Source organism: Ambystoma mexicanum, chromosome 1q (assembly GCF_040938575.1).
Source record: "Ambystoma mexicanum isolate Mex_15411 chromosome 1q, UKY_AmexF1_1, whole genome shotgun sequence".
NCBI lineage: Eukaryota > Metazoa > Chordata > Amphibia > Caudata > Ambystomatidae > Ambystoma > Ambystoma mexicanum.
The window spans coordinates 1,506,628,090-1,506,652,667 of record NC_090922.1 but is presented as its reverse complement, the minus strand read 5'-3'; the positions used below and the strand labels follow the sequence as shown (position 1 = coordinate 1,506,652,667).

At 49.1% G+C, this 24,578-nt stretch overlaps 1 protein-coding gene across 1 annotated transcript in view; it reads left to right on the top strand.

Moving 5' to 3' along the window:
* KDM4A (lysine demethylase 4A) overlaps positions 1-24,578 on the top strand; it is a 1,237,605-nt gene that overhangs the window by 1,079,522 nt on the left and 133,505 nt on the right. Inside the window, exon 21 of the mRNA XM_069642410.1 lies at positions 5,674-5,793. Coding sequence (XP_069498511.1) covers positions 5,674-5,793 — 120 coding nt within the window. The remainder of the gene's footprint in view (positions 1-5,673; positions 5,794-24,578) is intronic.

Sequence of the window (24,578 nt, the reverse complement as noted above, 5' to 3'; positions counted from 1 at the left end):
GCAGTCTGGTATGACACCCAGTGGAAGGAGGCCTGTGGCTTAGAAGCAGAAGGGATGTTAAGAAGCCTAGTTTGGAGTGTATGGTGCAAAGACTGTTGTGATAGGTCAGAAGGATATGGACTCTCATTGGACATTTCACTATTGGGCTTGTTAAGGAACAGGAATACCTCTACCTAACGAAACTAGCTAAGTTGCTTGTCAGTCGTCCGTGAATGTCTGGAAATTAAAATTTCCACTGTCCAACTCTATGCCTATCTGACCCTACCACTATCTTAATAACTTAATCAGGAGAATGTCTCCCTTCTCCTGAGGTTTATTGGTTTCTCACAAACGTTTCAATAGTTGATAGTATCTGGTGATTGTTTTTATCAGTTCATATACTGTTGGAATGGACTTTTGCTTCTTATTTCGGTTTCCTCTACAAAGATGTATTCTTTTCTCTTCCCCTGGACAACCTATCCAACAAGTACCTTTTCTCTCTGGACTATTTTCTTCTTTTTCTGAACAGTTCACAGTCTTTGCTTTCTTCCTTTTCTTTGCCTCTAAATATATGTTCTATGTCCACCTCTTCTCTGGCTTCTTTTATCACTTGGCCATCTACTTTGATTAGGCCTTCTTGGCCTTGACTGATACGAGTTGGGTCACTCCCAGAATATTTCTCATCTAATCCTCTTTGTACTGGTTTTACAATATTTTTCCCTTGACTGAGACGAGCATGAGCATTCCAGTACTTATTCTCATTCACTCTCCTGTCTGGTATTTTTTCTTCTTTCTGATATTGTGATTCTCTCTCTCTCCCTCTTCTCTCTCCTCTCGCTCTCTCTCTCTCCTCTCTCGCTCTTCTCTCTCTCCTAATAATTGTTTTGTAATTATACAAAACAAAATTTCAAGCAAGCCCTACATGCGAGCCTTAGCTAAAAGTGGACTTGCCTTTTCGCCATTCAACATGCATTTTTCTGCCCAGTCTCGCAACACTAGTGTGTCGTTGGCATCCTCACTATGGTTGCACATACATATTAAGGAATTAAAGAGATCTTTCGAATCTTTCCGCCGATGTGCAAACCAGTCCTTTAGAAAAACTGTTCTCTGCACACTAATACAAATACCCATTTGAACCTAAGGACAAAGCTGACATGGTGTGTCTCTTGGAAGCCAGCGTTTCTGATAGCCATCACCTTTCTTAGTCGAGTAAGCAACAGCCTAGAGTTGTGCTCTGGGCCAAAACAAAATTCTTGCCTGACGTCCCAATTTCATTCCACTTGACTGAAGCGTTGGTGCTGCCTGTTTTCTTTAGCGTCCCTACAATCCCTGCTGAAAGGTGCCTCCATTCCTTGGATGTCATGAGAGCACTTGACTACTGTGTGTTTTCGCCAATGTATTCATAGCCTTGGGGCACAATGGTAGCAGTAAAGGCCTTTCTAAGAGCTCCATCTGCAGATGGCTGCCGACATGCATTGCATTTTGCCAAGCGACCGCTGCTTGAGTGACCAAAGGAACATTCGACAAGAGATACATCCTCTACTACACTCTCGTAGCAGGAGAGGTACTGTGAGTTCCCCATCGTACCTTCACCAAATTCAGTTTTATTGACAAAATCCTAGAGGAGGAGTCCAGGGTAGGGCAGGCAGTCCTTCACATTCACGTGAGGTGAACTAAAATTATACCCCTATATGCTTACATATACGTTGACAGCTTTCAGATCGATTAAACAGCATTTGGTTCTATGAAAGATCCAAGGATTAAGTTAATTACCTGTAACGTCTGTTCTCCATTGCTGATATCTTTAATGGACCATTCCTGTCCTTCACTCATAAGACACTGACAATCATCGCCCTCAACAGCCTCTACCTCGGAATGCAAGAAAACCTACTGAAGAAACTGCAGCGTATCCAAAACGCAGCGGCCAGACTCCTCCTCATACTATCACGCAGAGATCACATCACCCCAGCGCTAAAAATGTTACACTGGTTTCCAGTTAAACAGCGAATCAGGTTCAAATCAAGGTGCATACCACACAGAGCTATCCACGGCCAAGGAGCACAATTCATGCAAAAGAAAATAACGATTTACCAACCGACTAGAACACTCTGATCATGCAACGACATCCGCCTTGAACCAAAACTTTAATCAAGGAAAAGGCTAGGGGGATCCTGCTTCTCTCACCTGGCAGCAAAAGCTTGGAACACCCTCCTGAAAGACATCCGAAATACGAAGGAACACCTAAAATTCAGTAAACTACTCAAAACCTGCCTCTACGCCACAAAAGCAGAATGAATCCGGCACCTCCAAGCCAAGCCCCCTGGCTAGGCTAAACCCAAGGGTCAGGAAGGTTTGCTAGAGATGAAGGAGCAGTAAACACTAACTAACACTGGACAGGAGAGGGAGCGCTCCGAAATCATAGGAAGGGACCCCCCCTAGGAACAAAGGGAGACGATGCTAGACAGAACACTCTTACAACCAAAAAAAACAACTAACAACCTTAACAATCCCAACCCTGGGTAGGGGTGGCCCTCACCTCCTGTCCCTCCCACGGAGCACTAGACAGCCTCGGATATAGTCAGCCCCCTCGTGCAGAACCGGACAAATGAACCGCGGGTGAATGCTCCAACAGACAGCAAGACCTTACAAAGAACACAAGACAGATCCCCGAAAGAATGAGACCCCACTAACCCAACCTTCTCAAACGCTAAAAAAAACAAATACTCTGCTGCACCGCAAGCACTTCACTGCACTGCAACAACAAAACATACCACACATAGTACCGCACAACAGCACATGGGAGCCCACAGATCCGGAAACCGCACCCATGCTCATCAAACAGTGCTAACCAAGCGGAAGCTGCCAACTAAACACCTCAAATCACGCTCTGCCGTTATCCCGGTACACCACGCAAACCGATCCTACCCTCTTAACTTTCAAATCGAACAGAGCCGCAAGGGAACAATCCGGCGGTGATAGTGCGCAGTACAAATATCCATTACCTAACATTTAGCCTGATTGTGCCAGATGTACTAACTGTGCCAGATAGCAGCATTTCGCATTTAACCTGACTGTGCCAGATAGCAGAACTTCGCATTTAGCCTAATTGTGCCAGGTAGCCTCATTATGCCCGATAGCAGGTTTTCACATTTAGCCTGATTGTGCCAGTAAGCAGCATTTCACATTTAGCCTGATTGTGCCAGATAGCAGCATTTTACATTTAGCCTGATTGCGCCAGTAAGCAGCATTTCACATTTAGCCTGATTGTGCCATATAGCAGCATTTCACACTTACCCTCATTGTACATTACTGACAGCTGATGGTACACCAACCCACGAGTAATCTGCGATCAGGAAAAGGTCCCCTACTGAAAATAGATCCCATAAGAAGAGCTCTGGGAAGAGAACGCTCCTTCCCGGTCTTGGCAGCTCGGGCATGGAATGAATTACCTGAGGGTATGCGTTAGGAGAAAAACCACCTGGTGTTCAGGTAAAGCCTGAAAACCAGGCTTTTTGTGTATGATAGGAACTCTGGACCAGCTTTAAAGTCTCTGTAGATATAGCGCCTGGATGCCTAAAGGCTTTGGCGCTGTATAAATTACCTAACATAACATAGTGCCAGATAGCCTGATTGTGCCAGATGTCAACACTTTTGCATTTAACCTGATTGTGCCAGATAGACTAACTGTGCAGGATCTCTCATATCAAGATAACTATTAGTGAGCAATATCCCACAACTAGGTAGACTATACTCTGTGCTAGCTAGTCCAGATAAAATTCCATATATTAGCCAGCGTCACAACTAGACAGAATTGTGAAGATAAGTCTGCGTCATATATAGACAGAGATGTAATACTAGCTTGCGTCATATCTAGACAAAACTCTGAATGTCTGTTTGCGTCGCATCTAAACAGAATTGAGAATGTCAGCTTTCACTGCACCCAGACAGGATTTTAAAGATTAGCTTGCATCACATCTAGACAGATTTGTGAAGAGTAGCATTGTCATATCTAGATAGAACTGTAATACTAGCCTGTTATACCCAGACATAATTGTGAAGATTAGCCTCCCGTCACATGGAGAGAGAATTGTAATACTAGCTCACATCACATCTAAACAGAATTGTGAAGACTAGCATTGCGTCACATGTAGACCGAATTGTAAAGATTAGCAGTGCATCCCATCTGACAGAACTGTGAAGATTAGCATTGTGTCACATCTAGACAGAATTGTGAATGTCCGCTTGCGCCACATCTACACAGAATTGTAAAGATTAGCATTCCGTCACATCTAGACCGAATTGTGAAGATTACGGCAGAACTGCGAAGATTAGCATTGTGTCACATCTAGACAGAATTGTGAATGTCAGCTTGCATCACATCTAGATAGAATTGTAAAGATTATCATTGCACCACATCTAGACAGGATTGTGAAGATTATCATGTGTCGCCTATAAATAGCAATGCCACTAACTGACCACACTAAATCTCACCCCTCTGCATACACCTCTCACACTCTACACATACACAGCCACACCTCCAAAGCACTACAAACCGCACGCACTTCACTACATCGCAACAACAAAACATAACACACACAGCCTCACACAACAACACATGACGGCTACCAACCGAAAAGCACGCCGAAGCTCAGTTAACATTGTTAACCGAACTGAGGCTGCCAACAGCACATCACAGCTCTCTTGTGCTTTTTCCTGCTCAACCTTTCTAACTCACCCCACCCTCTTTCCTTCTCAGATCTGCCAGAGCGCCAGGGGACCACCCTTACTAACTCGCCCCACCCTCTTTCCTTCTCAGATCTGCCAGAGCGCCAGGGGACCATCCTTACTAACTCATCCCACCCTCTTTCCTTCTCAGATCTGCCAGAGCACCAGGGGACCACCCTTACTAACTCATCCCACTCTCTTTCCTTCTCAGATCTGCCGGAGCGCCAGGGGACCACCCTTACTAACTCACCCCACCCTCTTTCCTTCCAGATCTGCCAGAGCGCCAGGGGACCACCCTTACTAACTCATCCCACTCTCTTTCCTTCTCAGATCTGCCGGAGCGCCAGGGGACCACCCTTACTAACTCACCCCACCCTCTTTCCTTCTCAGATCTGCCAGGGGACCACTATGGTGGTGATAGTGCACAGTATAAATATCCTGTAACTTAACATAGATTTACATGCGATCCTTCCACCTACCCTGCGGGAGGCACATGTTTGCACTGTTCATGGCGTTCGAACTCCATGGGTGGAGTTAAGGGAGGCGCTGCCCATTGGGTGAAGGGTAAATGACCACAAATTAGTCTCAAAGAACTCCAAAGTGAATGCAGTTTATTGCATTTTCATTGAAACCGCTTTATTATTACCAAGGATTCCAAGCCTGATGTGGAATATTGAACAGCATTTAATCTATGAAAAATGTCAACGCTGGAGAACAGAAGAGACTACTGTATTACACATCTATCTTTTCCCTTCCTTCCATAAGACTCTTTCTCTATCCCTGTTAAAACTGGATACCCATTGGGTGTAGCTTTTGCCTTTTTAAAATTGTTTTGCTGGGGAAAAGATACATTGCCATACCTTCATGGACAATATCACATGGATATGTTTTATAAAGTTTAAAGCAGTAAAAGCAAATTTCCCTTCTGTGAATGTAGTCAGCTGATGCAGTTCTTTTTTGTCTTCTCAGAGTCACAACTGTGTGCAATCTGGTGCTCCTACTGCTGGGGAAGTCGTGCAGGTCCGGTGGACTGACAGACAGGTTTACGGTGCCACGTTCATTGCATCCCACGTATACCAGATGTACGAGGTAAGCCTCCAGGTTCACCTTTGACAATCACAGGTACCAGTACCCTGCCCTTGAGATGTGATCAGATTTTATTGTACAAAATATCTCTTGAGTTCCACTATACAATCTGTAAGGGTTCTTGATCTGGTTGAGTGAGGCACTATTCTATGCTGCTGTGACATCCTTGAATCTTCATTTTTGGGGCTTTTTAATGTGTTTTTGATTCATATAATGTGGAGAGACAGCTATTTAGTGGTACTTCTGGAGTAGTAAAAGTTGCTTACTGAAAAGTTAGGTAAGTGTGAACACTCTCATCCTGTAACACTATACCAGTTCTACATGTACAAGTAACGTTAGTGCTCCTCCCATGAGATCGCTCTCAGGTTATATTTCTTTCCTGCTATAGGTTTGGTCATGGTGTATACACTCTGTAAAAAACAGCTGCAAAAAGTCTTGATCGTGGGCCGCCAAGTAGTTTGTAGTTCATAGTCTGAAGCCTTCGGAGGGGTGGCGCCGACTGCACATATGGAGAAAACTTCATTTAATTTATCCAAATTGCAACCCAATTTACACTGGATCCACTCTGAATCACAATCAACCAGGCTGGGCAGCATATGCCTTGGAACATAGGGACATCTGAAGTGCAAGACCAGGGCGAACTGTTCATTGTAGAGGTTGAGCCACTGGGGAATGGAATAACCCAGAGAAAACGGAGTGATGGAGGACTCTGATATTGGGGATGGAGGATTCAGCCCTGCAAAGGGTAAAGGATGACAGTTTCGTACAAGGTACTTTCAAGGCTCTTTCCAAGTCACAGCCCCATCTCTGCAGGGACCAGTCGCCTAGAAGCAAATACTTCGGCTCTCCCCAAACCTAAAAGCCAGACCAGCACCAAAGTGTCAGTGGTCAAAAATATAATAGTTCTCACAGCGAAGGGTCAAAGTCTCAAAGCTCAGAGGTCCATGACACTGACCAATCCAGCCCCTTCAAACATGGATCAGCAATGTCATGCACTGAAAATCATGGTGCCAAAAGTCAACACACGCATCCTTTAATGCCCAAAGCAAGAAATGTAGGACTCTTACCGTACACTCACAAATTGTCTGAAGGATTCGGTCAGGCAGAGTACACCCTAGATTTGACATAACAGACGTCTTTGTTAGGGGCGTTTTCCTAAAGTCTTACTTGGAGGCAAGACTTTAGTAAGCTATCCCAGTGGTAAGAACCAGTGAGTGGGAGAAGGACCTGTGTATCATCGGCATACTTGGTGTAGGCTATGCCTTGATCATCAAAGGTAGTTGAAGAGAGGGAGGGTAAAAGGTGGGTGAGATGCAGAAACCCTGCAGGACTCCGCAGTACATGGGGGTGAGGGTCGCGCTGTCCTGGTCAAAGAATACTCTCATGAGTCTTCCTTCCAGGAATGAGGTGATCCAGGTGGTGGCTTGTTGTGAAAACTGCGCTGCATTTTTAAGATGTTTGCAGAGAATCTTGTGATCCACAAGATCGAAAGCAGCAGAGAGGTCAAGGAACAGGAGCAGTGCTGGTTTCCCTTCATCCATAGTTTGCTGTAATTGCATTTTTAAGTGTAGTAGGGCAGTCTTGGTCCTGTGGCGTGGCTGGAAACCTGATTGCCTCTTGGTCAGGATATTGTCGTCTTCCAGGTATTGTTGAAGTTGTTGGTAGGCATGCTTATCTAGTATCTTTATCAGAAAGGAGACGGTGGTTATAGGTCTGTAGTTGCTTGGTTGGTCTGGACCAAGTGATGGTTTCTTCAGCAGAGGGCGAACCCAGGATTCTTTGAGGGAGGGGAGAACGACACCTGAAGATAGCGAGGCATTGATAAATGCTGTGAGGAATGGGGCTAGAGGTTCTGTGCTGTCTTTGATGAGGGCCGCAGGGCAGGTGTCCGCTTTACAGGAGGAGGGTTTGATTCCTTTCATGAGTGCTATGACTTCCGGTTCAGTAACTTCTCTGAATGAGAATAGTTGGCTATTTTTTTTGTCAAGGTGGCAGTTAGAGGTAGGGTGTGTGTTGGTTTTTGCCAGGGCATTGAGGTGGGCTTTTATTTTTTCTAGGAGGGTGTTTATTTTATTTATCATTGCATTTTGTATGTTGTTGCACCAGGCTTCACCCTTTACTGTTTCTTGTGTGTTTGTTGGCGGGGACGCCAGCTCTTCATAGATAGCAAACAGTTCCTTAGACTCCGACTTAGCATTGGCTATTCTGGAGTTGAAGGATGAGGATTTCACTATAGTGATTTATTTTTTGTACTGTGATGTAAGAGTTTTGTACGCCTCTAGAGAGGTGGGAGATGGGTGGGATTTCCAAGTCATGAGGGCCTGTCGTTTCTTGGTTCTTAAGTCTAGTAGCTCTTGTGTGAACCATGAGTTGGAGTGTTTCTTATTTTTCGCTTTCTTTTTTAGTCTGCATACACATATAAGATAGTGATTTTTGGGAAGGAAAACTGTTGGCTAGTGTTATCCTAGTAGAGTTTCAGGTTCTAAAGGCAGTTCCGCAGCACAGCAAGTCTTGTAAAGTCAAAAACACAACCGTAGCTAAAAGGCAGTTCTTATTAATTTAAAGCCTTGCAAAGCAGAAGAAATCAGAAGTTCATGTAGATACTTTCTAGTCTCCAGAAAGGAAGAAGGTTTAACCAACATTGGAGACCCTGTTAAAGGACTCACTAAAGGGACACAAGCAACGGCTTGGGTCATAGGTAAGTGGGGGTTGTACTGGACACCTCTACGTGCACTCCAGTGCTCTGGAGCGACTTTCTGGAATCAGGTAAGCTATACCCTATTTCCCGACAGTACCTTTTAGTTAGAAGAAAAATGTTTGTGCTGGATGCTCCATGAAGTTGCAGCTCTGGACCCGACCTCTGAATTCCTTGGTCTGAAAACTGAAGGCAAGATACTGGATGGGATCTCTCAGCAGCAGTCTTGAGGGAGGACCTGGGCCACGACTTTCAGCCACTTCCTGTGGTTTTGGCACCTTTTCTGCAGCACCAACAAAGGACACGGAACGTCCAGTCAATCTTATTTATTTATTTATTTAAATTTATTTATTTGCATTTGTAGAGCGCACTTGCAGCCAGGAAGGCATCGAGGCGCTGTTAGAGTATAAAACGGACTTGAAATTGACAGGCGGGAGCCCGGTGGTTGCATGCAACAATACAGGAAATGACTGATACAGATTCAGAATTCAGACAAAGAGTCTAGTTTTGATGGCCTTGCGGATGGTTAATCTTCTCCACTTCCTGCAGTCCTGCACTCTGATGAGGGAGTCTGGGCGAGTTGGGTCGAATTTGTGGAGTGTCCTTGAGGGCTCAGCGAAGATTTGGACGGATTCAGCCTGTCCACGACGATGCACTTGAAATGGGCAGCAGGTCTCTTGGTATTGGGGTTCCACAGATCTGGAAACTCACAGGGCCTCAGGGGATGGCTGAAATCAAAATTCGTCTTGGGACTGGTTGTTCCCACCAGAGAAAAGGGGGTCGTCCTCTTCAGAGTTACTCTGTCACACAGAAAAATGGGTCAGGACATCAGTGGTTGCTTTACGGTTTTGCAAAGGGTCTGCAGGCGTCTCTGGTTACTTCAATTTCCAGTGGTCAGCTTGCTTTTGACTCCAGAAGCCTCACCTTTTATACAGTTCCAGCACACAGTCCTCTGCAATCTCTCTCAGCAACTTACAGAAAGGGGCGTTTGGCTGTCCAATCAGTACATCCAGACCCCCAGTGGGAGCTGAGTCTATTCAGGCACTTTGGCAGACAAAGGACAGAAGGGTGGAAAACTCCTCCACCACTTCCTGCCCAGACACTCTGGATCCTAGGCGGGGACACCCAAGGAGATAGCCTGCGGTACAAAAATTACACGATAGTTGGCAGAACACGTCAACTGCCACCAGCCATAAGTAGGAGATTGTCTGTTACCAAAAAGCCACAGGAGCAGAGAGAAGGGGGTTACTCGGTATCCCCTCGCCACTCCACATAAGGTGGTGTGAGCCAATCTCTCAGACGATAAAGCTTTAGGAGAGATACTCAATATATCTCTATCCTTAAGAACTGTAGTTACTCCAGAATAAAGAAAATAATCTCAAAGGAGGACCTTAAGGATCCCCAGCAACACTGCCCATAAGGAGCTGTGTGATGCAATAGTACAGAATAGAGTTCTAAAAAGCAGAGACCACGAGGCCACAAGAATGAATGAATGAGTGAAAAAAGACTCCTCATTCAGGATTAAAGAAAAAGGTCCAGAAGTCCAGCAGAAAGTGCTGGGGGTCTCACTAGGAGAGGGGATGAAGCATAAAAATGATAAATCTCCATAACACTTGGCAACCCTCCCCACCATACCCCCCGGCATCCCTCCCAGACCCCCCCGCAGCCCAGACTAGGGACAGGAGGATCTAATCCACTCCTCTCCTTGATACAGTCAGTCATACTTTCTGAAGAGACCATCAGCATTCATATGTTGGGTACCTGACTTGTGCTCAATAGTGAAGTCTAAGCTTTGTATGTCTTCCCTGCTCTTGGTGATCTTCAGAGACCCAAAAGGAAAGCCGGCTTCGAAAGCAACTTACTCCCGATGGATTGCTTCCTGTATCTCTGAAGCGTATTCCGTTCAGAGCCTTCAACCTCCAAAGGGAATTAATGCCCAGCTTGTGCGGGGCAAGGCAGCTGCCATTGCCTTCCAAAAATATGTTCCCTGGAAAACCATTGCCAAGGCAGCTACGTAGGCTTCCCCATCAGCTTGTGTGAAACATCACTGCTTAGACCTGAGCTCCAGGGCTGATGCTCAGTTCGGACAAGCTGTCCTTCAAAACCTCTTTCAGTAAAGGAGTTCCATCTACCCGTTATCCTGTAAGGAGTGCTTGGTAATCTCCCAAAAGTATGGAGGAAGGGGGACGGGACGTAGGAGTATAATAGTTACTGACCGTAGTGACTACCTTACTCCTAGCCTATAGTCCCCTTTCCTCCATATGTCTGCCCGCCGTCCCCTCTAATAAGTATCCTCTTTTATTTCTCAAACCTGGCGATGGAAAAGGACTGAAGGACGATGCACGGGGTGGAGCTAAGGAGGGCGGGGATATGGCCGCGTGCGGTACCTCGCGTAAAAAGAGAAGGGCACATTTTTCAATGTGATGCTTTTTTACAAAAAGTAAAACGGAATGTCCCAAAAGTATGGAGGAAAGGGGACTTAGGAGTAAGGTAGTCACTACGGTAAGTAACTTTATTATATTAAAACGCATCCCTGCACCAGCGTCAAGCCAAGGCTATGCTGGCAGCCGTTGACCAGAGGCTCTAGTGCAAAATCACGGATTTCCTCCCAGAGCTTCCGGTGCAGAGCCAATCACGATTCAAGGCCAGATTGGCAGAGGCCAGGATTGTGGCGCAGGACATCATGGAGTCCTCTGTGGCCCACATTGACACCTCTGGCCGTGCCATCTGAATTGCCACGGATGTGAGAAGAACGGCCTGGCACTGTGCTATGAAAATTCAACCTGGATGTCCAGGATCGCATACTAGATCTTCCCTTCGAAAAGGGTGACCTCTTCCACTCCACAACGGACGAGGAGCTGGATAAAATGAAAAAACAGCTCTCAGACGGCCAAGTCTTTATCCATCCTTACAAAGACCACGCCCAAACTGTACACCCAGTCACAGCAGCGCTCTGAGAAGGGGCGTACGTATGGAGGGTTCGGCGGCTTCCAAGAGTGGCGGTCCAGGCAGCCTGACTATTCGCCGTCCGTCCATTGGCGCAAACAACAAAAAGGGAAGGAGGGGTAAGGGCTTTTTCCACTCCCCCTGCTCCGCAACAGCCTCAGAGGTAAAGAAGGCATGACACGCCCCTTCGGGTCCACATGTTTCCAGTCGGGGGCAGGCTTGCTCTTCGCGTATATTTCTGGCGTCAGAATATCGCGGACCGCTGGCACCTCCTGTAGTCTCCACGTGGTAGCACCTCCCTATCCCAGCCTCTCCTGCCTCCTCCCCTCCACTCCCACAGGTTGGGACAGCAACTGTTTTGGCGGAGATCCGGTCCCTCGTCTGGAGACAGGCAGAGGAGGAAGTCTCAGCCTTCCAGCGATGCTTGGGCTTTTACTCTAGGATTTTCGCCATTCAGAAGAAGAACCTGGCGGGCCTGAAAGTTGTGCTGGACCTTTCCACCCTCAACCTCTCCCTACCACTACATAAATTCAAGATGGTTACGCCAGCTATGATAGGGGAGACATTGTGTAGGGGAGACTGAATGTGCTCCCTGGATCTGAAGGACGCGTATCTACACGTCCCAATCTGGCAGCCGCATTATTCCTTACTAAGGTTCAGGATCGTGGGCTGTCATTTCCAATACCAAGGTGCTTCCTTTCTGCCTCTTCCCGGCCCCCAGGGTCTTTACCAGGCTGATGAACTCTGTGGCGGCCCTCATTGGGTCGCAGGGCCATCACATCTACCCGTACCTCGACAACTGGTTCGTCAGGGCTACGTCTCGGGAAGCAGTGCACCATACTTCCCACGCTCTTATGAACACACTGCAAAAGCTAGGTTTTTCACTCAACCTCAAGAAGTTAAAGCTGCAGCCCACGCAGAAACTGACCTTCTTGGTTCTCATTTGGGACACGTGCTCGAAGAAAGTTTTTCCCTCTGAGGACAAGATCACAGCCATCAAGAGGGCCACAGCGCACTTCCTCAGCAGGGAAGTGACCTTGGCTTGGTGGTACCAACACCTACTGGGTCTCCAGACAGCAGTCCTCTTGGCCATCCCCCACACGAGATGAGGAGGATACAGCTGCACTTTTCAGCATCCTGGAACCAGGAACGGGGCCATCAGTCAGAGATGATTAACGTTCCTCCGTCGCTTCACCTGGACCTCACATGGTGGTCCAGGGACTGCAACCTGCGGACGGGCAAGCCTTCCGGCAAGCTACACCACAGGTCACCATCACCACGGGCTCCTCTCTCGAGGGCTGGGGGGGCCACCCTGGACAACCACCTCATCCCTGGCACCTGGACCCGGCAGGAGTACCACATCAATTGGCTGGAATTAAATGCCATCTGGCTGGTGCTCAGGGCCTTCTTTCCGGATATCGATGGAAAGGTCGTCCTCATTCAGACGGACAACTCGACCTGCATGTTCTACGTCAACAAGCAGGGAGGTACCAGATTCCCCCCAGCCCTCCTCCCCCACTGTGCAGGCTGGCAGTCAGCATGTGGGAGTGGGCCATGGAGAACAAAATCTACCTCGGGGCGGTCCACCACCTGCCGGGAGTATCCAACCTGGAGGCAGACAGGCAGGCAGACAGGCTCAGCAGACTGGAAGCGGACAACTACGAGTGGCAGTTGAACGACCTTGTTCTGCAGGAGATCTTTCGCGAATGGGGTCACCCTCAGGTGGGCCTCTTTGCCTCCCAGTGCAACAAGAGGTGCCAACTGTTCACCTCCTGGCAGGGTCAGGACTCTGGCTCCCTGGGCGATGCCTTTCAGATCAGATGGGACGGAATGACAGTATACGCCTTTCCGCCCGATCCCATGATTCACAGGCTGATATGCAAGATCAAGGAGTCTCGCCTCCTCAGCATCATCCTAATAGCTCCATGGTGGCCAACCAGGCCATGGTATGCGGAGCGGCTCAGTCTCTCGGAGAGGCCTCCCATTCGCCTGCCGACGGGCCCAGCACATCTTCTGGTGTAGCAGTGGGGTAGGGTCATCCACCCGTTAGGGAGAATTCTCATAAATCTGCTAATGCCCTTCACCTTTGAGACCCCTAGCAACTTTGCTGGATTTTGAGGACTTGCTTTTTTTTTTTACCTGGAACGAGTCAGAGCCTTTTTTTGCACTCTTTAATGTATTTTGATGTGTGTTTTACTCTTGTGTTCTACTCTTGTGTTCTTTGATTATGGATTTTTAAGATAACTCCATAGGCATCTTTTCATGTGTGCTACCCAGCACCCTTAGTGCAGTGACACAGGGATGTCTTTTTAGACTTCCCAAAGGTTTAAATACCTTCTCTGGGATAAACTACTGTTTCCCAGAGAATGTAAGGTTAAATTGACTTTACTAGTCTTTTTAAATTCCTAGACCCAGCACACACTATCTTCCTATAGAGTGTTGGGGCGTTACCTAGTATCCCCTATGTCTAGAAACTCATGTAGCAGTCAAATGCTACCTTTTCCTATCGAAATGGCTGGTGGCAGTGGTTTTACAACAAACTACCATGATATTTCCTGACCGCGAACACCGGTAGCTAAAACTCGCGGCAGACATGTTTTTCAAGATGGCGCCTTAAGCCCCTTTGTTTAAACGGGTCCTGGTCTTCTTTTTTCAACATTTCTTTTTGGAAAGGTCCTTCTAATGTTTGTCTCTGCGCGCCAAACTAGGTTTGGTCCCTTTGTTTCTATGCCTTTTGGTGGGCTTCAGGACTGAAGACCGCCTCTGTCGTCTGAGTGTCTGGGTTGGGCAGGAAGTGAGGGAGGTGCCCGAAACTCCCTGTGCTTAGTCTCCTAGGAGACCCAAATGCACTCTGGCGTGATTGGCTGGCTGATTGTCCGGCAAGGACAGCCACCCAGCTGGGTGAGTGGCAGCTAGGCTGGAATGAAAGGGAGAAAACAGTTTAAAAGTCGAGTCTCTTGGACTGGAAAGCAGAGTTGACCACTGGAACGAAATAACTAAAGACGAGCTGGAAGAGGACGGCTGATGCAACTCCTGGACCTTTGGTTTGCCCGGTGAAGCCCCAGTCTGAATTGCCAAGTTCATCTCAACAGAGAAGCCCCTTCAAGGACAACTTCTTACTTTGGTTTGGTGGGACCAATCAACTCATAAGCCACTTAAATACCATTCTCAGGGCTGGCTAGTACACCAGCTTGTGTGCTTGACGACAGCTACTGGAACCGAAGATCTTCCATTTTGCCAGCTTGTTTGACCAGTCCCCCTGCAGTGCAAGAGTCTGTCGAAGTCCTCCTCTTGTCCCCACGACTGAGGGGGTCAGGAACCGCGAGATCTGCAGGAACCAACATCTTCAGCTGCATCTTTTGTTAATATTAAGGTACTGTGCCAACCCGATTGAGAGAACTTGCCTCTCACGGTGAAAGTTCGTGGAACTTTCGCAACTTGCAGGCCTAATCAGCTTGTGACCCAACATATGATTTTTTTTCATACAAACTACTTCTGAGAACTTTGGCAAAGACTTTACAGTTTACTACAAGAACTGCTCTTTCCTATCGAAAACACTAGTCCATTGACTTTGGCCTAGGCCTATTGAACTGAATCTAGTCCTCTAGTGAACTGAAACTATTTGCACTGTCTTAGAAAGTATTTATGATCTATTCTATCAACTTGTACCTTTGCCCTCCTATTTAAAGTGACTTAAATGCTATGTTGCTCCTATTTCAGGGGAGCCTAATTTACTCAAACGCATTGGTTTGGTATTGAAGTGTATTTGTGTAGGATATTAACCCCTTAAGTGCCAAGGACAAGATATCTCGTCCTTTTTGGCACCTTGTTTTGTGTGATCCAACCCCCGGGCTATGTGAGGGGTAGGTCCCCCCTCACTGCCAGGGGGCTGGATTACCTTCAGTTCCATGTCAACGTGCGTAATGCACGCGGACGTGAAAGTAATTTTCACCGCAGCAGCCATTTCGGGCTGCTGCAGTGAAACTCGAAGACGAGTCTCCACCTTTCTCCCTCTCGATCTCCGGTTGTATTTCAAGCCGGAGATCGAGGGAGGTGTCGTTGGAAAGGGGAGATTGTCCCCTTTCCAACGACACCCTTTGTGACAGCATTGCTGCCCGCCGATCGGGCGCAGGGCGCTCGATACGCAGGCAGCAATGCCCACTAGACACCAGGGATAAGTTTGTGACGTGGGGGATAGGCGTTTGTGTTCGCCTCTGTAACTCCAACCCAAGTCGAGCTCTTTGTTCCACTTTTTGGCGGGCTTCCCCACAGAAGCCTCCAAAAGTGGTGCCACTCTGCCTGGGTATAAAGGAGGTGTGGGAGGGGGGTTTAGGCACCCTGGACTGAGTTTCCTCAGCAACTCAAGTCGCACTCTTGTGTGATTGGCCCAGTGGTGAGCCGCCTGGCTCACCACTTAGCATGTTTGAGTGACTGCTAGGACTGATGAATGGGGGTTTTCTGCATAAAAGCAGGGATTTGGGGACTGGGACTTCAGACGTCGCCATAGGACCAAAGAATCCGAAGAAGGAGAAGCTGAGCCGACCTGCCACGACGACATCACCGGTGGAGCCCTGCTGAACCGACTCACCACTTCTTCCAACGACAGAGGAGATCTATATCCCGAAGAGTCTTCTTCCTTTGACTGGTGGGGATAACCAGTTTGCCCGCCTTTTCGCCTCCCCGGAGCATCTCGTGGCCGCCTTGCCTGTGCCAAGCACCCCGGCAACCGGAATACCATGTTTTACCACTACCGCAAATAAATGGGTAGTACCTTTTAACCGGAGAACTCCGCGGCTGGTTTCTTCCCTGGCAGTGCAACGACCTTCAGCTTTCCTCCACGTCGAGATCTTCTCTTCCTCTGGACGACGCCATGACTTGCACTCACTGCCAGGAACAACTGCTCCCACTGGAGGAGTCTCCCCACTTTCAAGGTACTGTGTCCGCCTGGCCTCCCTCGCAACTGTCTGTGTGGGGTGTCTCGTAAATCCTCAATTTACCACTTAAGTTGGCCCTGGGCTGGCTAACTGAACTTTTCTGAGCTGAACTAATTCCTTTTTAAACTCTCTGCAAGACTTTTCAAGCCTTTTAAACTGTGTGATCTTGGGCGCATTGGTGTTCTACTCTCTTAGAGGGAGCCGGGCCTCTGAACTTTTTGCTCACAAGTAGACTTTGACTTTCCTGCCTTGCTGAGTGCTTCTAAAGTATTGTGTTGTGTGCTTTTCTAATTTCTGCCTTTTCCCTCCCTTTTTTGATAACTTATTGGAGTGCCATCTTTAATTAAGCGCTCACCTCTGTCTGAAAATAAGTGGTGTTAACTAAGACTTGTCTAATAAGGAATAAGGGATGTATATATATTAATAGTGACTGTGTTTTTGAACTTGCTTACAATAATAGTGCTAGAGTGTTTCTAAGTGTGTCTTTAAATAAATAATTTTCTGATGTTTGTTAATCTGCTTAGAATCACATGCTGTGCATAGGTCCGACATCCAGTGGTCACTGCGGAGTATTGCATTTTGTTTTTCGTAGTCGAAAAGGGGACGTCGACAAGGCGTGTCTGTAACACTATCCGTATAGTGACGTGCGTTGTACCCACAATCCCTCACGCGTCGAGGTCCCTCAGATTGTTTTTTTCCGCTCAGCTACTGGTCGCCTTTATGCGGAGCTCCTCGAGAGACATTGCCAAATAGTTTCTTCGACCTTTGGTAGTTTGTTATTAATATCAATAACGTAGATCCCTCCCTCGACGCAGAGCCGTTTCTCCGCCGAGCAAGATCTTCGACGGAAGGACGAGCGGAGGGGATCCTTCGGCGCTGCCGAACACGTGGCCTGGCCTCGCCGGCCATACACAGTAGGGAGAGTGGGGTTTTGTGGCCTTTCTTTCTTTTCTTTAAGAATGCCTTTCTCTTTCCCCTTCCTCTCTTTCGAGGTCGTAGTCACACTTATTACCCTCAGCTATGGAGAGGACGCCATTTAGGTTTTGCCCGCTTTGCAAAGGTAAATATACCTGGGAGGATAAGCACAAACGGTGCAACCGTTGCTTACCCCTCGATCACCAGGAGGTCGGCTGTGCGGCCTGTAAATTACTAAAGCCCAAAACTCTAAAATACCGCAGGGTCAAAAGGTGGGCGGCCTACGCCATGTCTAGGCCTGACTCCTCGCCCGCTGCCGCCGCCGCCAAGTGTGACGAGGACAGTGACTACACGGCCCCCGTAACGGAGGCTGTAGACCTCTCAAAGGAGCATTCACGCTCCGACAAGCCCGGCTCACGCCCAGTTTATGGGGATGAACACCCCGGCGACAAGGACGCACACAGAAAAACACCAAAGCACATACCCCCAGGCACACATTCGTCGAAGACGAAGGCAGCCATATCGCCAAAGGGGACGCCGGGCCCACCAACGTCTTCTGCCGACCGTAAGGGTCGACAGCCCTCCCCGCCACCGCTCCCGCGACAGGCGACTGGGCACTCTAAAAATAAAGGCGCTAACACCAAAATTTCCTAGCGACGCGCATCGCAAGAGCGCTCACGTTGCCAACAAGGACTCGACGGGAAAGGACTCGACGAGCAAAGGCTCGACGTTTCATAGCGCGACGGCGAACGATCCCTCGGAAGAGAGAATGATCGCCGAAATCCTCGCGCGCATAGCATCTAAGGACGGCCAAAGACGTACGGCGAGTGAAATGCCGAAAACCGCGCACAAGGCCAAAGATACGCCGAAGGCGCCGGAAAACAGATCAGGCCAGTTCCCGACGCCGACAGAAGGCCCTAGCCAGCAAGAAGGCTACTCAGAAGGCGAAGGCTCTCTTTCTTCGACGTTATGGGACAGAACCAGACAATTACAGGAGGAAGAAACCCCCTTTTCTTTCCCAGACCGTCCTGGCCGACCTCAATGGACCTTTGAAAGGTTCCAGACCTGTATGGACAAACTAGATAGGTTCATGTCCATCCCAGAAGACAGGGCACCCAAGAGACCAAGGGAGGCACCCCTGGAGAGTCCAAGGGCTAAATACCAGAAGTTTTATAACCCCATACAGGAGGACATAAACTCTTACAATCCCACTGAGGAAGACACCTTCTTCCAAGAGGAAGATGAGTTCACCTATGTTGAGGACCAACAGGAAGAGGAAGGTTTTCACGAGGAAACTAACCTATGTGAGGAAGGATTCCAGGAAGACACAGGCGAGGGCGACCCAAATCCCTGGCAGTCACCGGCTAGGTCGACTGACACAGGCAGTAGCAGTATAGTCATCAGGTCTACTGAATCTACACCAGTCAGGAACCCTTTGCCTGTCGATGATCAACCCACCTTCAATGCACTGCTTAAAAAAGCAGCAGCACATTTCGAGATCGAAACTGGGGAGGTCACCCGAGACACCGGTTTTGTGGAGAGGATTATCAAAGAAAAAACCCCCACTAGCCAGGTTATACCCATCCTCGCTTCAGTTAAGAGACTTATTACACCTTCTCTTTCCACTCCTGCATTGGTGAGAGGGGTCAATCCGAGGATTGAGAAACTGTTCTCTCCCTCTCAATCAGACCCATTATATATTAAGGGTCACTCAATCCCGGACTCCCTGGTTGTGACCAACACCAGGAAAAGGGCAGGAGTCCCACTATCTACTAGCGAGGCACCCCCAGATAAAGAGGGGAAGAAGCTGTATGCCCTAGCCAAGAGAATCACCACCTCTGCAGCATTCTCTACCAGAATCGCCAATAATAATACCCTATTGGCAAGCTACGCCGATGCTCAATGGGCTAAGCTCAGACAGGACATCGAAGAAGCTCCCGAACCCCTAAGGACTCGTTTACTGGCTACAGTTAACGAGGGCTCTCTGGTCAATCAAAGCATCGTCAAGAATACCCTTGATGCAGCAGAGACGGCTGGCCGCACTTTGGTACAAGGAATTTTACTGAAGCGTCACGTCTGGCTTCGCAATTCCGGATTTAAGGCGGAAACACAAGCGTCCCTTATTAATAAACCCATAGAGGAGTCCATCCTCTTTGGGAGAGCAGTGGATGATGCGCTGGAGAACGCGAAGAAAGAATTTGATACAATAAAGACCTTAGACCAAATTTCAAAAGCCCCTAACAGGTGGGGATTTGGTAATGAGCGCTTTTTTCGTGGACAACGCCAGCAACAAAACCAACAACAACAGTACTCTGCCAGCAACTACCAGAGTAATAGCAGCCAGTACAATCAGAGGGGTCAACATCGTGGCAAGGGAAGAGGCCGGGGTTCCACCCCCAGAGGCTCCCAAGCCAACAACACCACCAAGTGACGCGAAGATTCGCGTCCCCTCCCATGCAACGCCGGTCGGGGGCCGGTTAACATCCTTTCTTCCAGCATGGGAGGGAATAACATCAGACCGCTGGGTACTTTCCACCGTAGCCCGCGGCTACTGTATAGAGTTCAACAGTTCCCCAACATACAGACCCCCGAGGGGACGCCGCATGACACCAGAACACCTCGCCATCCTTCTCCAAGAAGTGGACCAACTGCTGGAAAAAGGAGCCATAGAGGTCGTGCCTCTATCTCAGGTAATGGAAGGTATTTATTCAGTGTACTTCCTTGTACCCAAAAAGGATCTAACCATGCGCCCTGTATTAAATCTGCGCCCAGCGAACAAGTTTGTCAAACCCCAAAAGTTTCGTATGGTGACCTTACAGGAAGTAATCCCACTGCTATCACAGGGAGATTACATGACAACACTGGACATGAAAGATGCATACTTTCATATTTTAATGTTGCCAGCGCACAGAAAATACCTCAGGTTCATGATAGAGGGCAAACACTACCAGTTCAGAGTGCTACCCTTCGGCATAGCATCTGCACCAAGGGTATTCACGAAAGTACTGGCAGTGGCAGTGGCCCACCTGCGCAGGTTATCCATCCCAGTATACCCTTACCTCGACGACTGGCTCATAACAGGGGATTCTTACGAGACATGCTTCTCAAACACCCAAAAGACTGTAGACCTTTTGTTCCAACTGGGCTTCTCCATCAACGAGAAGAAGTCCAGCTTAGACCCCAGCCAAGTCAAACAATTCCTAGGGGCTCTAATTCGAACAAAGGACGGCCTCGTCTTCCCCTCCAACGAGAGGGTCCAAAACATGCTGTTTCAGATCCCCCAATATGTGGCAGGTCGAGAGGTGACGGTGCGCAAAGCGATGCGATTGCTAGGAATGATGGCGTTGTGTATTTATTTGGTACCTCACGCGCGCCTGCGCATGCGCCCAATGCAAGAGTGGCTCAACAGCCAGTGGTGTCAGGCCAGCGGACAATGGGACAATCTATTGGTGGTCTCGCAAGCCTTGGTTCTCTCGCTACGGAGGTGGACAAAGGAAAACCTGATAATAGGGAAACCCTTTGCCACACCCGCGGTGGAGGCCACTCTAACCACGGACGCATCCCTCACAGGATGGGGGGCTCACCTAACCCATCAGACTGCTCACGGAGTGTGGACTCCGAACGTAGCATCCAAGCACATAAACCTACTGAAGCTACTGGCGGTGTTCAAAGCACTAAAAGCCTTCCAGGAACACCTACAAGGGAAGACAGTGATGGTCCTTACAGACAGCACCACGGCCATGTACTACATCAACAAGCAGGGGGGCACCCACTGTCCAGGACTGTCCAAGCTGTCCCAGAATATATGGAAGTGGGCTCTCAAACACAACATGTTCCTACTGTCACAACACGTACCAGGGGAACTCAATCTGCTAGCAGACGAACACAGCAGAGACTTCCCCCTGCCCGAAGAGTACGAATGGCAATTGCACGAAGACATCGTCTTAGACGTCTTCACGCAATGGGGATTCCCGGAAATAGACCTGTTCGCAACTCTGGAGAACTCACAATGCCAAAGTTACGCCTCCAGGTACCCCCAGAACCAGTCCAAGGGGAACGGTCTGTCGATTCAATGGTCAGGTAAATTTGTTTACGCCTTTCCCCCCGACTCCCCTTCTCAACAAAGTGGTGCACAAGATGCACCAGGAGCAGGTTACCATGATACTAGTGGCCCCAATGTGGGCCCGGCAGTCATGGTTCGCTCACTTGATGGAGATGTCCCTATCTCCCCCAGTGAAACTTCCCTGCCCGTACAACATGCTGTCACAGGACAAGGGCAGGACACTGCATCCATGCCCTCAGACCATGAACTTAGCAGCCTGGCTCCTGAGATCATAGAATTTGGACATCTACAACTCCCGCAGAGATGTATGGACATCCTCAGGGAAGCCAGAAAACCTAACACTCGTTACTGCTATTCTAGCAAGTGGAAAAGATTTGTCATCTGGTGTAGAGGTAAGAGCATCAACCCGTTTGACTGCTCTCCCACACACATTGTTCTGTACTTGACCCATTTACTGGATTCAGGTCTAGTGTTCAATTCCATTAAAGTCCACCTAGCGGCACTTTCTGCATACACCACTTCCCAACTTAAAGTGTCGTGGTGGAAGATACCAGTTATCAAAGCCTTCATGGAGGGGGTAAAGAGAATACACTCTCCGATAGCTAACCCATCTCCCGGATGGGACTTAAATGTGGTACTTTCTAGACTCATGGGCCCTCTTTTTGAACCCATGCACAAGGCAACTCTTAAAGACCTCACTCTTAAGACTGCTTTCCTAATAGCTATCACCTCCATTAGGAGAGTAAGTGAACTACAGGCTCTTTCTGTTCTAGACCCCTTCGTAACAGTTCACAAGGATAAGGTGGTTCTACGCACACACCCAAGGTTTGCACCAAAATTCATCTCGAAATTCCATGTAAACCAGTCAATAGAACTACCAACATTCTTTTAAAACCCTTCCAGCTTGGGAGAAAAAAGTCTGCATACACTAGATGTACGCAGAGCTGTCATGTTCTACATGGAAAGAACCAGACCACTGAGAAAGACTAATCAGTTCTTTGTCTCGGTGGCAGCAGGAAGAGAAGGAAATGCAGTTTCAAAGTCCACTATATCTAGATGGATTGTTCAATGCATCACTCTCTGTTTCTCTCTTGCTAACAGAGAACTACCCTTCAAGCCAAGAGCACATTCCACTCGAGGCACTGGGGCTTCCATAGCGTTCATTGCAAATGTTCCCCTTGAGTCCATCTGCAAAGCGGCTACCTGGAGTTCTGTGCACACCTTTACAAAACACTAATGTCTAGATGCACACTCTAGATCTGACTCCCAGGTGGGACAGGCAGTATTAAGACATCTTTTCTCTATTGTTCCTTCTCATAACCCACCGCCAACTCTGGGTACTGCTCGCTAGTCTATGCACAGCATGTGATTCTAAACAGATTAACAAACATCAAAAGACAATGCATTATTTACCGTAAAAGCATTTCGAGGGGATTGGGTCCTCCGACGTATTCCAAATCTATGACATGTAATCACCACAGCTGTGCTGCTTCGGAAACTTTTTCGGCGTCTGCGTCCTGCGTCGATGACGTCGATGCGCCGTCGTCGAGGACCTCCTCCGACGTCCGACGTCATCCGATGTGATAAGTAGGACGCACGACGCCCATAGCCTCAGTTCCGTTTTTTCCGCGAACGTGTTGCTTCGTGTTTCTCGGTTCTAAGCCTCGACTCTTTGGAGTTCTGTTCTTTGTGAATTTCCTTCGGCGATGTCTTCCACTTCGTCTTCAACCCCGCGTCCGGGCTTTAAGAAGTGCGGGGAGTGTGGGTCCAAGATGTCGGTGACTGACTCGCACAACGCCTGCCTCTGGTGCCTCGGGGAGGCCCACAACACGGATGACTGTATCGACTGCCAGTCGCTCACGTCCAAAGCCTTACGCGAACGTAAGAAGAAGTTGTCGGTAGGTCGGGTGTCCAAGCCCCGGAAGTCGAAGTCGGCGGGGCTTTCGACGGATGATTCGAGGGGTGACTCTCCGCGTCATCGTCGGAAGTCTCGTCGGTCTTCTGCTAGGAGTGGGTCTCGCCACTCCTCAGCCTCTTCGAGGCATTCTCGGAAGCGCCGTCATCGGTCGCCTTCCAGGTCCTCTTCCGAGGATTCTGCACGGCACGTCGGTTACCCCACCAGCCGTGCGACGCCGGAGGAATGGGCTTCCTTCGGGAAGAAAATGTTGGCGATTCTTGAGTCCCAGGGTACTCAGCCGTCCGCGCCTCCGAGTGGGGTCGGCCGTGTGAGGTCGAGAGACGCCGCTCGCAAGAGTGGTCGGCACGAGTCACGGGAGCGGTCCCGTTTGGACAAGGAGGCTCGTTCTCGCCGTACCCGTTCCAGGTCCCGGTCCTCGACGCGTTCGAGACCGTGTGCTCCTGTGAAGTCTTCGAGGAAGACATCGACGTCTGAGGCGTCGAGGGCGTCGACAGGCTTTCTCGAGGCTCCGGCTTCGAGGACGTCGTCGAAGCCGTCGACGATCAGGTCGTCGAGGGACACGCTCGGGGCTCCGGCTTCGAGGGCTGTGTCGACGCCGCCGATACTGGAGGCGCTGCATCTGACGTCGACGCCGATTTCCTCGACGTCGACGCCGATCCTCTCGGCGCCGAGGCCGATCCTCTTGGCGCCGTTGCCGGTTTTCTCGGCGTCGGCGCCGATTCGCTCGACGCCATCGACGCCTTTCGTGTCGGAGGTGCCCCGTGTCACGGGTGTACCCCCTAGGAAGGCTCTGGTTAAGAGCAAGCACTCTCGGGTGCCTTTTCGCCACCTGGAATATATTTCAGAGGCGGATGAGGATTCTGATGGCCTGGTTCCTAGTCAGGTGCCAGATGAAATTGTCTCGGGCCATAGTCAGTTTGACGATTTGAGGCAGTCACTGCATGTTGCCAGTGGACTGACACCTCTCCGGAGGTGGAATTTTGTAGGCCTGAGCCTGGCTCCCATGCTGATTCCTCGTACCGGCGCCTTATGGCTAGGGTGTCTGAGTATCTGGGATGGTCTGCTCCCCTAGGGGAGTTTGTGCAGGATGATCTGACGGACATCCTTGATGTTGGTCCCCCAACTGACCCGGTACTGCCATTCCATATGGCTTTACAGAGAAGGGTGGCGGCGGCTTGGACTGCTCCGGAGAGTCTCCCGGCGGTGGGCAGATCCTTGTCGCGTAAATACCGTCCAGCCAGTAGCGACCAGACACTCCACTCCGGAAAGTTTGGTGGTGCAGGCGGCCACGGCCCCGGCAAGGCAGGCGTCGTACCC